The following is a 15841-nucleotide window of genomic DNA, read 5'->3' on the forward strand; positions in this document are numbered from 1 at the left end:
AAATGGAGAGCATGCGGGTGCGATGAGGCATAAGAGAGCGATGGAGCGGGGTGGTGGTGGTGGGGGGGGGGAAGAGATACGGAGGTAGAGATGGACGAGGGGCGGGTGGATGGATGCAAAAGAGGAGGAGGAAGACTGATAAGATGCGGAGACGTATGAGAGAAAGAGAAAGCAGACAGGAGATCTATAAAGAGAGAGAGAGAGATTGCAGTACCAACAGTTGTTCAATAGACTCTCCCTCCTTCTTTCACTCTCTCTCTCTTTCTCTCTCTCCCCCACTCCCACACACATTTATATTCTATTCTCCCTCACTCGAGCATAGTCACACCCTCATTCACGCCCTTGCAACCCACTAATGGTGGATTAATTGCTGTATCGTGTGTTTTGGGGTCCTTAGTCAACATCACGGAGGGTGGGGGGGTGTGGGGGTGGGAGATTAAAAAAGAGAAAAGATAACTTCTTTTTTTAATTTGTTTGTTGTTTGTTTGTTTGTTTTTTTGTTTAAAGGAAGCAAAGCATCATGATGATGGTGACAATGATGGGAATAAAGAGGAAAATGGAGTCATCCCCAAGTGGATTGATGAAAACACACAATGGGCCACTGGGTGGGGGTGGGGTGGGGGTGACAATTTCTGCTTTTTTTTCCCCTCCAAGTTAAAAAAAAAAAGTCCAAATTCTTTGCATATCCTGCTCATGTCTTTTTGTTCACAAGGGTACCTCGGTTTGGAATTTGATCCAGGTTATCGAAGGGGAATTAAAAATGTAGGCAAGGGCAGGAATAGATGGAATTAAACACTCGCACGTGGCTATCAATAAATAGATAAGATATTTCTGACGGGGTGGGGTTGGGGAGTATCAAGGGAGACGGAAGTAATTAACAATATGAATAAAATGTACAAAAATAACAAATGGGGATGGTGGAAAGTGTCCTAAAAGCTCAACACTTACGTCCGTTGTTCCACTTTTTTTTTCCATTTCAAATCCGAATGCATCAAACGAGCTTTAATATTCTTTTTTTGTTTGTTTGTTTTTGTTCTTTCACAATTGCTTTTCTAAACAGCAAAAAAAAAAAAAAAAGCCACAAATACATACTGCGATTATCTTTGAAGCATAAAACGAAATGAACGCATTCGATGGAACGAATACTGGACTGTTATGATTCACGGGAATATGAACGTGAAAATGTAGATTTCACATAGTTAGCCAAATTGTTTTGAACTTACTGTCACGATATCAAATTTTGTTTCAAAAAAATGAAATTGTACTTGGTAAAATAATTGTCTGCATAGATTCATAATCAACCGGGTCATGGTCATGCACAAAGGTGAAATTGAGGCAGATTGCTTATCCTGGGAAGAAGAAAAAAATATATAATGTTCTTTTTTTTTTTTTTTTTTTTAACCTAGTGGAAAATGTTCTTCCTGATTTTTGTGAAACAAAGGAAGGAGGCTGAAGACGAGGACCGTTTCATGGTTGCCCACTGCCCCCTAATGGCAGCGTGCAAGATGTTTGTTGGATGCTGGCTGGCTACTTGTAGGTAAACCAAACCACAGCTGCTTTTTTTTTTTTTTTTTTTTTTTTTTTTTTACAGCTCGAACAACAAGAAGTGTCCACATATACTCAATGATTTGTAGTAGTTCCCTTTCCTCTTCACACAATTAAAAAAAAGAAAAATAATAATAACCAATGACATTTAAAGGCAGTTAACTGGGCTAAAGCGCGGGTGTCAAACTCGAGGCCCGGGGGCCAGATCTGGCCCGTCACGTGATTTTATGTGGCCCGCAAAGCCAAATCTAGAGTGTCCATTTCCCATGATGCTAGTAAAAATCTGTATCAAAATTTCAAATTGTTATATATCATAAATGATAAAGTTGAGATTTTACAAGCATTTTTGTGTTGAAAAACACATGACCCTTGATTTCTGATCACAAAACTAGTTCATAAATTATGTAAATATGATGAGATGATTACATGTTTTTTGTTCCGCAGTCATAACGGCCCTCCGAGGGGGAAACAAACTACAATGCGGCCCATGAGAAAAAATGAGTTTGACGCCCCTGGGCTAAAGACACTGGCAAACGGGCGAGTTTAACTTGCGTAACAGGCTGTAACAGAGTTGTAATAAATGGGGTGACACGCTCAGTTTTGGCTGAAAACAATTCAAAATAATATGAAAAGTAAAAGCATTTCTGCTGAGTCGCATAGCTCACTTTTTTTTTCTCTTCTTCGGTAAGGTTTAATAACAGAGTTGGATACTATACAAAACAGTGGTCTCAAACCGGCGGCCCGTGGGCCATTTGCGGTCCCCAAGATGATGTTTTGTGGCCCGCTCCTTAGTGTGAAATTTAAATGATAGTGCGGCCCTGAAATTTTATACGAACGGCAATTTTACGGTGTTGTGCGCGGGGCTGACGAACCCACCAATCACGGTGGGGTTGTGGCCCTCGGGGGCGTGACAGCGACCAGGCTTGACGCGAGCAGAGAAACGTTATTCATTGAGTGAAAGTTACAGCGGTGTTGCCATGGAGAGTTTCATGAGTAGTTTTGCACACAACCTGTTTGCACCAGCTTCCTTGCTCATCTTATTTTGCGATGGAAAAAAATAAAATTAAAAAGACTTTTTTTTTGCACAAATTTCCCATTTAAATTGCGCGTATCGAGCCTGAGCTCGAATGCGGCCGCAGCGGCCCCCGAGGTGACTTGACTTTGAGACCAATATATATATATGTATATAAAATTGTCTGCGATTAAAAACTTTTAAAAATTACAAAGGAAGACCTGCACAAAATCATAGCAAATAAAGTTGATTTAAAACGTCGCTGTTATATTTGATATGGAAGTTGTCATTAAAAGAGAGAAGGACAAGGAAAAAAGCCACTTTAGGAGACGCTCAAGAGCAATTTTGCATTTCAAATCATATTTAAGAATTACTTTTACTGCAACTACAGCTACATTTGGTCTCGGGACAACTATAATTAATTTGATTTATTTCTGCCAAGATTATTTGAGATTTCATCGGCGGAGGGACGACCCATTTACATTCCATCCATTTTTGATACGACTTATTTTCACCAAGGTTCCAAGTGAGTTAACAGTATATCAATACATCTCGTGGACAAATGAAACAAAACAATGCGGTTTAGGCGGTGATGCGGCTAATTTGTGCATTTTTTTTTGTAACTGCCGCAAGGGGGCACTCGAGTGGAAAAGGCAAAAAGTAAACCCGGTGGAATATATGTGCCGAGGAAGTGACTTTTGCCGGTCCGGCCCTGTTAGCGCTGCGCTATAGGTATAGCTCCCGCTAAACATTTTCTGTAGAACATTTGTAAAGAATTTCCAAAGAACTCTAGAACTTTAGGACCCAAGTCCTATAGAATATCTATAGAAATTCTATTGTTCTGTAGAAATTGTATAGAATTCTATGGATTTCTGGAGAATTTCTATAGAATATTTTTAGCTATATAGCATGTTACTGCCGTGTTTTAGTGATTTTTACCAGTGTTTTCTTTTTAACCAGCCCTGTTAGTGCGGCGCTAGCATTAGCGCAGTGGCGCTAGCATTAGTATTAGCGCAGCACCACTAGCGTTAAACTCTCTATGTACCGAGGCTTGTAACCAGCTGCTCTAATGCTACCCAAATGCAAATGCTAGCCCCGCGCTAACGCTAGCGCTGCGCTAACCCTAACGCCACATCACCGCATAAACCGCACGGTTGAAAGCGTGTGGAAAAAAAGTCACGGCTTGTAGGCCGGAAATTACGGTACTTATTGTCACAACAGAGGCTTGGTGACCAACTACTGTACCGTAATTTCCGGCCTATAAACCGCGACTTTTTTCACACGCTTTCCACCTTGCGGTTTATACAGGGATGCGGCTAATTTGTGCATTTTTCCTAACGGCCGCAAGGGGGCACTTGAGCGGAAAAGGTAAGAGTGAGACCAGGGGATTATGACTTTTACCGGTCCGGGCCTGTTAACGCTGCGTTTAGTGTGTTACTGCCGTTTCTCAGTGACTTTTACCAGTATTTTTTTTTTTTTTTTTTTTTAACCGGACCTGTTAGCGCCGCGGCGCGAGCGTTAAACTCTCTGTGTACCGTCTTTCGTTGTAAATATCTCGTGTTTCAATTGTGGGTTTCCATGTGGGCACTTGCTGCGGCGTATGTACAGGTATGTACCAAATGGTATTTCCTTTACAAATGTACCAGGTGAGGCTTACAACCAGGTGCGCTCTGTAGTCCGGGAATTACGGTAGTTATACTGCATCAATTCCAGGAGACGCCACAGCGCGTTGCGGCATAACGTGCGGCTACGCCGAACTCGTGCAACTCGACCCACTCGCGTGGCCTCGATCGGAGTGATGGACGCCATTGGGGGGGGGGGGGGGCAGTATTTATGGACATAGATAGCGAGCGGTCTGAATAAGGGAGCTCTGTTTACCCAAACAAATCGCATCCTCCATTGAAGTCAACGGAAAGGTTTTCATTGACAGCTTGCGTCACAAAAGGTCAGAGATAGGCTCAGCACTACTAATTAAGTCCAATTGGTGAATGTCAGCTCCACAAAGGGCAATGCTAATCCACGGTGCTACCTAAATAAGAATCTTCGCGGCGTGTGGGTGATGTGAAAATTGGATTCATCGTGACCACCACCCTGCATCATCAAAGTCAAACGCTGACGACACACATATACGCTCATATATATGTATCCATCCATTTTCTGAGCCGCTTATCCTCACGAGGTTGGGAGCGTCGGAGCCAATCCCAGCTGTCATCAGGAAGGAGGCGCGGGGTACACCCTTGAACTGGTTGCCGGCCAATCGCAGGGCACGTCGAGACAAACAATCACAATCCCACCTGTGGGCAATTTAGAGCGTCCGATTAACGTTGCATGTTTTAGGATGTGGGAGGAAACCGGAGTTCCCGGAGAAAACCCCACGCAGGCACGGGGAGAACATGCAAACTCCACACAGACGGGGTCCGGGATTGAACCTCGGGACCTCAGAACTGTGAGGTGTGAAAGTTTACACGTACCACAAACATAACGTGTGAAACGAGCTAGCATCTCAAATTTTGGCATGCAACTCGCCGCAAAAAGCATACGTTGTGGGTCATAGTACCACCGTAGTTCATAAATTGGACTAATAAGGACACTGTGCATTTAAGGGTTGTTCATGGGGTCCCACAGGGGACCATAATTGGACCATTATTGTTCAGTCCATTTGTGCTTTCCCTTAGGCACCGCAAAACACGTTAACTTTGATTGTTATGTAAATGACACAATTATTTATAAATGAAACCTAATGAAAGTAATCAAATAAACAAACTCCTGGTAAGTCATAAAGGAGAAATACATTTATTTTCAAAACAGGCCCCGAGTGTCTTAATAACACATTTATGACTCTGTTTTTGCCAAACTACGCCAAGGCACTACAATGACAGCATTTGTCCATTTTTTCACCCTCTTTTTAGCCTCGCTGAAATCAGCCTCGGGCCAAAAAACCGAGTCACCCGGTTGAGAACTTGCAATCGTCGTCGCCCCCCCCCCCCCCACCCCAAACAAAAAAGCTAAATTATTGTGCACGCGTGAAACAACTTCACCCTCGCTATTTCCCGTCCTTGCGCCGCCTCTTTCCGCTTTCACGGCTGGAGAAAATGCAGTCACGCCGGGCCCCGGAGGACCCGAACCCGTCGAAAAAACAGACAAACTGTTATGAAACGACAGGGAGATAATGCGACGGTGTGGCGCGGCGACCTTTAAACACGGGCCCGCCGCCGCACCCCGGCCGGCGAAAACCCTGACCTTTGTAAACCATTACAGAAGACTCTAATCTGAAAGGCGCGGGGAGGGGAGACACGCAGACGTCGAAGCGACCCAATTGTGCGCAGGCAGCCTCGTCTTCAGACGCAAACATTTGCATGCGTATGCACGTGGAAAAAAAAAAAAAAAGTACAAAATTAGAATGAAATCTTATTTCCATTCTGACATAAATCAAGATAGATGTACAGAACCAAGAGAGGGATTTGCTTCATTTTTATCCGTTATTTCCTCTTTTTGTGCATTCTTTTAGCATTTTGGCTTCAGAGCAGCGCCTTGTGTTTACACTTTAAGCGAGCACTTTATTTTTATTGCCGTGTCATAAATGTGACGAGAAATTCTGCCTGTCGCTCCATATGGAGATTTCGGTGCATTTCTTTTTTGTTGTTCAAGATTTTTGGGGTTATGTCTTTTCAAAATTCCTCGACTTGGTTCTCAGAATGCCATTTCAATCGCAAGTAAATCATGTGGCTCTCGTTCAGCTTTTGTGGCGGGTGGGGGGCGGGGTGGTGGTGAATGAATATTGACATAATTACGTGCAATAATAATATTTATGCTACACAAATGGGATGATCTAACTCAGGGGTGTCAAAGTGCCATACATGTAAAACTAAAGGGCCGCAGTATCATTTAACTTTTGTACTAAGGTGGGGGCCACAAAATATCATCATGGGGGGGGCCGCAAATGGCCCGCGGGCCGCCATTTTGAGACCCTTGTTTTATATAGTATGCAACTCTGTTATTAAACCTTATTAGCTATTGAGACGAAGAAGAGGGGGAAAAAAGTGAGCTATGTGACTCAGCAGAAATGCAATCAGCTATTTGATTTTACTTTTCATATTTTTTTTGAAATGTTTTCAGCCTAAACCGAGTTAAAAGTTAAACTCACCCGTCTGCCGGGGTCTTTAGCCCACGGGCGTCACTCATTTTTCTCGCGGGCCGCATTGTTGTTCCACTTTCCCTTGTGTTGCGTTGCGACTGTGGAACAAAAATATTTAATCATCTCATTCTACTTACATCAATTTATGAACTAGTTTTTGAATCAAAAATCAAGGGTAATGTGTTTTTCTTTTTTTTTTAACTATTCACGTTTGGTTAACATAAAAATGCTTGTAATATCTCAGCGTTATCATACATGATGAGGCGATTTGAAATTTTGGAACAGATTTTAACAAAAAAAATCACGCACGTTGATACACATGATGTGCCTTCACGGGCCACATAAAATCATGTGGCGGGGCCAGATCTGGGCCCCGGGCCTTGAGTTTGACACCTGTGATCTAACCGATTGATCACAAGCAGTCATTTTTTTTTACTGTAGACCAGAGAGTTGATTGATTAGTCAAATAAATTTTCCTTCTCTGAATCAAGTCAAACAAGATGTACATTTTTTAACAGATTTCACTCATTTGCACTATGTGATCAATCAGGAAGGAGTTATTTTTATTTTATTTCTTTGTTTAATTTTGATGAATTTGTACTTGCTTGACTCACGACTTGTATTTTTAATTTTTCCGATAATTTAAGTATGTTTTGGGTTTTTTTTCGGAGGGATTTTTGTGAGTAACGTGGTGAGAAGGAATGCAGAGAATGTGAGCTTGTGCGACACTGACATCTACTGGTACCAAAAAAAAAATGATTTTCAAATCCGGTTCCCCTCGCCCGAGATTTGCGCTTTTATTTTGAAAATGCACGCTTTTATTCCGAAAAACTCTCGAGGAATATCAGCTGTTTTTTTCCGTGTGTATTTTTTTTTTTTTTTTTGTGTGTGTGTGTGTGTGTGTGCGTAGAAGTTGAGGAAGTTTGTTTCTCGTCTTTTACAGCTCAACTCATTCATCGTGGAAGTCGCGGGATGAGTGGTCAGACGGACGCCGGGATTTTGGCGACAGACATGTTGGATCTGGAGGAAGACGAAGACTTGGAGGTTTTCAGTCAGGTACGGTCCGACTTGCGGGTCGACCCGCACTACTTACCAGTCGCAATGCTCGTGACGTGGATGTGGCTCCAGTGAAGACGACTTAATAGTATCGAAATGGCAGAAGACTTGTTTTTTTTTTTTATTTTGTTAGCAATGCTCCTCGGTGCTTGTGACCCTTGACCTTGACTTTTAAATCACCTTTTCCTGTTCGGGTCTACCTTTGGAAATGACTCCGCCCGATAATTTGCTTAAAACGGTTCGTTTTGGTTATTTGTTCAGGGTTGGAGCATTGGAGCTGTCTGGAGGGGAAAAGTAAATAATAAGAATTGCATTCAGGATCAAATGTTTTATTTTAGTACGGTTGCTTCGAAGAATTCTCAGCTAAGTTCAACTACGAGTTGTCCCATTCTTTGTGGGCATGACATTAACCAACATTTTATAGAATATAAGAAAAAAAAAAAGCCATGATTGACTTTGTAGGATGCAGCATGCAAATAAAATAATTGGCAGTAAGAGCAAATTGAGAACACAAAAGTTAATATAATGCTGCAAAAAAAAAAAAAAAAATTCAAACAAGGTGCCCATTCATGGGCAGGGTGGCAATTTTTTGCCTTATTGAGATAAAAGTTTCCTAAAAGGCCACAATCAAGGAAATAACACTTATTTTTCGTTTATGGTTAAATTCAGAGCAAAAAAGATGTACCCTCTCGCGGGCAGCGTCCCAAAACTGGGACGAGTATGTTATCGGTTCTGTCAAGTGGTACATACAAGACTACATACTTTTTAGTATGTCATTAATGAAAAAAAGCCGGTATGGACCCATCTGTTTTTTTTCCACTACAAAACATGATTTTGACGCATATGGCTTTTTGTAACTCCCGCCATGAAAATCATCTCGAGGGATTTGTTTTCGACGAGAAGCAGGAAGTGACGTTGGAGGCAGTCGCACGCTCAAGCGGACTCGTTTGTTTCTATTAGTTTTACCTGTAGGAAGGTAGCTCTTTGTTCCTTCGTGTGAGCCAAAAAGCCGGCTCGTTACATTGCTGGACATTGCTTGAACACTCGGGAGGATGGAATCGAAAGACCCGGTTCGTTGTGAAAAATGGATTGCACGTGTGCCAAGGACGAGAGCTTCGTGGGTTCCAAATGACAGGTAGGTGTGTATACAGCTACTAAAAAACCAATAGTTGGGGGGGGGGGGACTACGTAATCCGTCTCTCATAACGTAACAGAAGATCCGCGTACGTATGACAGGGGTGTTAAATGTGTTGATGTCTGCGTCGGGCTTGCCGGCGAAGGCTTCCGCGTTGTGCCTCGCGGACGATCACGGCTTCAGCCGGGCTGGCTCATACATACTGTCTGGGAGACTGTTGTTAGTTAGAAGTGTTCCGCATATCATCTAAATATGGCTCGAAACAATAGGGGAATATTGCCCCGGACACTTCACTCGATTGTGAGATGTTCTCTTTTTTTGAAAACAGCTTCCGTGTCTGAAGGGGCGTGTCCTACAGTCGGGGCCACAGCGTGTGTTCAATGGCGAATGTCCGAGGTGACATCATGGGCAGGAGATGTAGCCAATATGGCGACCACTTGGATGTCGAATGACACTTCCGCAACTTTGCGCATGGATGACACGCTCTCCGCTCATATTTATTTTTTTTGTATGGGCATTGAAGTGAATGTTATATGCATTTTTTATTAGAATATCTATTTTAGAACGTTTATAGGGATGAGGGATGACACTTGACCTTTAAAGACATGGTGTTATATATTTGTACATAAAAAATGAAATACCACAGGAGTACAGCTTTCTTTATTGCAATGTTAGCATGTTTAGCATGACCGGGAATATTAAATACCTGAGATATACATCTGAATACATTTTTCTCTTTGGTCCAGAAATTATTAACGACGGATAGGGATCCAATGCCCAACTCTCCCAGTTCTCTGGTCAACCAGTACCAACTCGATGAAGACGATGAACCACAACTTGTCGGCACCAAAGACTTGTTTGTCACCGTTGACAGTCCTGAGAGTCACGTGACGGCGATTGAGACCTTCATCATGTACCGAGTCATAACCAAGGTAAGGACGTAAATCTTAAAGCTGTTTCTAGCTCACATGACGTACAATTCGCAACTGTATTAAGTACTGTGAGTTGATCGTGATCTGCGGCGCTCTTTCCAGACCACAAGGAGTGAGTTTGACTCCTGTGAGTACGAGGTGCTCCGGCGCTACCAGGACTTCCTCTGGCTACGAAGCAGACTGGAAGAAACCTATCCGACCCTCATCATTCATGTACGTACTGCGTCTACAAGCACAGCACATGACTACCGTAATTTCCGGACTATAAGCCGCGACTTTTGTCACTCGCTTTCAACCCTGCGGCTTATACAACGATGCGGCTAATTGATGCTCGAGCAGAAAAGGTGGAATATATGTGTTGTCTTATACGGTATGTTGTTTTACCCAGCCCTGTTAGTGCTGTCTTACTACCACCGTATTGCTGCTCTGTTACTACCGTGTCACATGCATTTTTTTGGAAAGAAGAGCTAAGGTACATTATTTTAACTTTTAAATCCCTTTATGTGTACCGTCTATCTTTGTAAATATCTCATGTTTCAATGTGGGCACATGCGGCTTATAGACGTGCGGCTTATGTATGTACAAAATGGTTTTTCCTTTTAAAAATGGACTGGATGAGGCTTATAATCAGGTGCGGCTTATGTATGAACAAAATGTTTTTTCCTTTAAAAATGTACAGGGGGAGGCTTATAATCAGGTGCGGTTTATGTATGTACAAAATGTTTTTTCCTTTAAAAAATGTGTTGGGTGAGGCTTATAATCAGGTGCGCCTTATGTGTGTACAAAATGTTTTTTCCTTTAAAATGTACTGGGTGAGGCTTATAATCAGGTGCGGCTTATGTTTGTACGAAATAGTTTTTCCTTTTAAAAAAATGTACTTGGCGAGGCTTATAATCAGGTGCGGCTTATAGTCCAGAAATTATGTTGCCTCATAGTATCATCAACAACTTGATGCTCATCTCCAGTTTTCTTCCATTTTCCTTTTCTACAAAGGAAAACCAAGTGTCTCAATTATTTTGTGTATGGATGTTAGCATTACAAAACAGGAACAATTTGACACTGCTCGTTTTAAAAAGTGGTTTTCCTTCAGCCTCTTCCAGAGAAGTTTGTGATGAAAGGCATGGTGGAACGCTTCAACGATGACTTCATTGGGACCAGAAAGAAAGCACTGCATCGCTTTCTCAACAAAATCGCCGGGCATCCCATCCTGTCCTTCAACCAGCACTTTCAAATCTTTCTCACTGCCCAGGTATCACACAATCAAAGCATACACGCATTTGCACCAGCACACAATTTTTCACATTATTAATTGGTACCAAGAACGGCCACGATGAAGTTGAATTTCAACTTTGGTCCATCTGCAGGATTTCTCATCTCACAGGAAGCAGGGTCCGAGCTTTTTGAGTCGAATGGGCGACACGGTGCGAGCGGTGGCCAGCTCGGTGTGGGGCGTCAAGAGCCGTCCGGAGGAGTTCACGCTTATGCAGGAATACGTAGAAAACTTCGGCTCCAAAATCTCGTCTGTTGACAAAGTTTCTCAGAGGATCATCAAGGAGCAGCGAGGTATTTTGTTTTATTTCGAAAGATTGATGGACAACATGTTTAATGTAGATAGTTTTAGCGTTGCGAATCCTGATTTTGTACAACTGGTAATTCTAGTTCCACAAATATGGGAAAAAAAAAATCTTCAGAATATTTAAGAGCTGACATTGTACTTTTTGATCAATTCTAGCATGGTCTGCCTCAGATGATAATGGTGTCAAATCTGAAACTGTATCTAAAATATTTCAGTGATGCCTAGGTTCTCGACCACAATCCGTTCCAGAAAACGGTTCGAAAAGTGAATTGTTCGAAACCAAATTGTGGTTTCCCATTACAATGAATGGAAAAATAAATAATGTGTTGGAAGCCTAAAAAAAAAAAAAAAGTCTATTTAAAGCATTTTTTTTGCTTTTTCTGATAATAAACTGCATAGTAGAAACAGAAGTATAGTATAAATACTTTATATGATAAAATAATTTAAGACATTTTTATTTTTTGCTTAAAATGTATGCTTTAGTAGTAGTGCACGCTAGGCTGGGAGTGCATTGCTGTATCTGTAGCGACTCGGCCCCCAGCCTTGCAAAGGTTTTTTTAATAACAAAAGTGCAGAATAACTTAAAACAAACGTGTATATCAACAGAGTATTTGGATGAGCTCAAGCAGTACGGGCCTCTCTATAGCCAATGGGGGGACATCGAAGAGGATTTGCATGACCCGCTGAAACTCGTGGCCCACTGTGTGGAGCAATGCAGTACAGAAACGGAAAAGCAGATCCAGAATCTTTCGGAGGTGTTGGTACCTGCTGTGCACGAGTATGTGCTCTGCACTGAAGTACTAAAGGTGAGTTGGAAGCCATTAAGTGATGTGGCGCGAAACATGCGTCACCCAAACATATTGTAAATCCACCAATTTGAACATTGTAGGACACGGGTATCAAACCCGAGGCCTGGGGGCCAGATGCGGCCCGCCACGTGGCAAATCATGTGTAAAATCTGGACCAAGATTTCAAATTGTCATGTCATATAAATGATGCCAATGAGATATTGCAAGCAATTTTGTGTGACCAAACATCAACAAGAGTTGAAAAACCCCTCGCCCTTGATTTCTGATTCCAAAACTAGTTGATAAATTTTAATGTTTAAAATATGATCGGTCAATTAAAGATTTTCATGGTTTCAGTCAAAATGGTCCTCTGACAGAAACCGTAATGACAATGTGGCCCACGATAGAAATGAGTTTGACACCCCTGCGTGTAGGACTTAAGCAGTGTTGAGTTGTAGTTGAAATTGCTTCTGATTCTGCGGTTCTAGACGGTGCTGAAACGGCGAGACAATATCCAGGCGGACTTTGAGACCAAAAATGAGGCCCTTGCGTCGAAAAGGGCAGACCAAGAAGTCGTAAGTGTTATTAACGTGATATACAAATGTCAATACTTATTTCCTTTTTCTATCCCTGGGAGCCAAAGTATGTCTTTTGTGTGATTCCATCATTAGCGTTCGTGTGTGGAGACATGGTGGGGGGGGGGGTTATCTTCCATCTTGTCCTTATCTAGATTTGTGTGGTGAAAAAGGAAATCAATGGTCATGTCAGTTGTTTGCTCAGTGAGGGGAAAAAAAGGTTTGTCGATATTAGATCAGGCTGGAAAGCCAGATGCTAATCACCCTTTCGTCAAAACTCCCACAATCAGACATTGACTCAACGTATGTGAGAAAAAGGCTGACTAAGATTGGTAAAGATTGGTATGTGTGTTCCTTCTCAGTGTGTACAAATACATATAGAGTGTGTTTTAAAAGTATTTAACGATGTATATATTTTTTAACGTTACATGGTCTCTTCGTCAGATTTTCACATGCGGTGGGATTCACTGCATTTTGAGGCAACTTGTTATAACCCATTGTCGCCAGGAGAGGGTAATAACAGTCTAATTTAGAATCACACAATTGCCTGAGGAAAACAGGCATTTCTGAACATCAATTACACTCTTTTAATTAATAGCATAATATTGTAATGTTGGGTTCACGAACAGAGCGTGGTCCACGTTAGATAAGCACAGGTACAGTAAAAACCCTAACCCTAAAACCCTCACTCAGTAGATTTGTAAAGGAAATACCATTTGGTTCATACGTAGGCCGCAGCCGTGGACAAGCCACATTGAAACCGACGTTGAAACACAAGATATTTATAAAGAAAGCCGGTACACAGAGAGTTTAATGCTAGCACCGCTGCGCTAACGCCACAGCACTAACAGGACCGGTTTAAAAAAAAAAAAAAAAAAAAAAAAACATACTGGGAAAAATAACTAAGACACAGCAGTAACACGCTAGCGCAGCACTAACAGGGCCGGACTGGTAAAAGTCACTTCCTCGGCACATATATTCCCCCGGTCTAAAGCTTACCTTTTCCGTCCAAGTGCCCCCTTGCAGACGCTAGGGAAAAAAAAACGCACAAATTAGCCGCATCACCGCTTGAACCGACCGGATGGTTGTAAGCGTGTGAAAAAAGTCGTGCCTTATAGGCCGGAAATTACAGTACACTAGTTGGTTACCAAGCCACTATTGCCTCAATAAGTACCGTAATTCCCCGCAAACAGAGCGCACCTGGTTATAAGCCTCACTCAGTACATTTGTAAAGGAAATACTATTTGGTACATACATGGGCCGCAGCCGTGTAAAAGCCACAAGTGCACACATTGAAACCTACATTGAAACACGAGATATTTACAAAGAAAGACGGGACACAGAGAGTTTAACTCTAGCGCCGCCGCATTAACGCTAGCGCCGCAGCGCTAACAGGTCCAGTTAAAAAAAAAACAAAAAAAAAACTAGTAAAAATCACTGAGTCACAGCAGTAACACGCTAGCGCATCACTAACAGGGCCGGACTGGTAAAAGTTCCTTCCTCGGCACACATATACCACTGGTCTCTCATACCTTTTCCGCTCAAGTGCCCCCCTTGCGGCCATGAGAAAAAATGCACAAATAAGCCGCATCACCTTAAATTACGGTGCACTAGTTGGTTACCAAGCCTTTGTTGCATCAATAACTACTGTAATTTGCGGCCTACATGCCGTGACTTATTTTCCCACCCTTTCAACCCTGCGATTTATGCGGTGATGCGGCGCTAGCGTTAGCGTGGGACGAGTGTTAGGGCGGGGCTAGGGTTAGCGCACCTGGTTACAAGCCTGCAGTACATGCATGAATCCAAATGTTCAACATCATTTCTGGATTGTACACGTTATTTTGTGCAGTTTCCTACAAATTATCCAATACATACAGTATAATTCATGATCCACTGTGCTCACTTTGCTCTGCCCCCAAAAAAACTTACAACCTCAATTTGTGAAATGGCAAGAGTAAATATTTGAAGAAGAAAAATAGATACATATCAGAAAGGTTGTTAGACATGGGAAGCGTGTTTGATGTTTGACCGACTGAGAAATGACAGAGCAGGGCAAAAAAAGAACCAGAAAATCAATACTAACGAATCGAGGCAGTCTCTTGCATAATCTTCGCTACATGTTTATTGGCGCGTTTTTAGGGTCAGCTGGAGAAAGAAGTGGATGCTCTGTCAGACCGAATGGAATTGGCCAACAATGCGTTGAAGGGAGATTGGGTCAACTGGAAGAACAGCATGAGAGGTGACCTCAAATCGGCCTTCATCTCAACCGCAGAGAAGAATGTGGAATGCTATGAAAAGGTGAGGGTTCAAATCAATTATTTAGCAGTTCAAGTTACATGAGGACTACGTGATTTTGTTGCAATTTTGGTGGGCTAAAAAGCGAAGTGTAGAGAGTCTCTCGCGCTCGCGGAACTGCACTTTTGCAGCCTAGAGTCGTCTAGAATAGCCTCATTGGCTACACCTTCCCAAATAGTCACACACTAATTCTTGCCTCTCTCTTCGTATTATTATTATTATTATAAGTGAGTCTATGACTGCATATTTTACTAACTAAATACCATCGATAGGTCTGTGTTTGGTGAAAATGCTGTTTTCGTCTTGCAGTGCCTTGCGGTGTGGGAATCATTTCTCTTGTCTCAAAGAAGTGACCCCATCGAGCATCAAGATGAAGAAACCACGTAATAATGTAACATAACTTCATGAATCAAACACATAATCGCAATATTATCCTTTTGAATGACCAAAACAATGTTGCATACAGTACTTGTTCAAATATTGTAATATGTGATTGTAGAATGTTTATACAATACAATAGAAGTATCCTACTAACTTTATTGATGTTAGTTCTGAATATGGAATTTTCTACGCTACTTATCGAAGAGGATGGCATGTAAAGGTTCCAGAAACTACTTTGTTCATAAAATATGCCATTTTCCATAAGTTTAACCTCCCACGTTTTGTGGTTAAAAGCTCGACTTGTAACTTTTTCACTGCTCGGATCGTTTTTGGTGAGACCTTCTGCGATGCATGACTTGACTTTCTGAAGAAAAAAAAAAAACGATTAATAAATAAGCAAGACTTAAAAGA

At 42.0% G+C, this 15841-nt stretch overlaps 1 protein-coding gene across 1 annotated transcript; it reads left to right on the forward strand.

Annotated features, from left to right (window-relative positions):
* Positions 1-7574: 7574 nt before the first annotated feature.
* Positions 7575-15841, forward strand: snx7 (sorting nexin 7). Its single transcript, XM_061805173.1, has 9 exons — positions 7575-7748; positions 9630-9815; positions 9918-10028; positions 10906-11064; positions 11180-11378; positions 11998-12197; positions 12668-12754; positions 14894-15052; positions 15359-15841. The coding sequence occupies exons 1-9, from the start codon at positions 7665-7667 to the stop codon at positions 15434-15436; spliced, it is 1263 nt and encodes a 420-aa protein (XP_061661157.1). The 5' UTR covers positions 7575-7664; the 3' UTR covers positions 15437-15841.

Source organism: Syngnathoides biaculeatus, chromosome 19, assembly GCF_019802595.1.
Source record: "Syngnathoides biaculeatus isolate LvHL_M chromosome 19, ASM1980259v1, whole genome shotgun sequence".
Taxonomy (NCBI): Eukaryota; Metazoa; Chordata; class Actinopteri; order Syngnathiformes; family Syngnathidae; genus Syngnathoides; species Syngnathoides biaculeatus.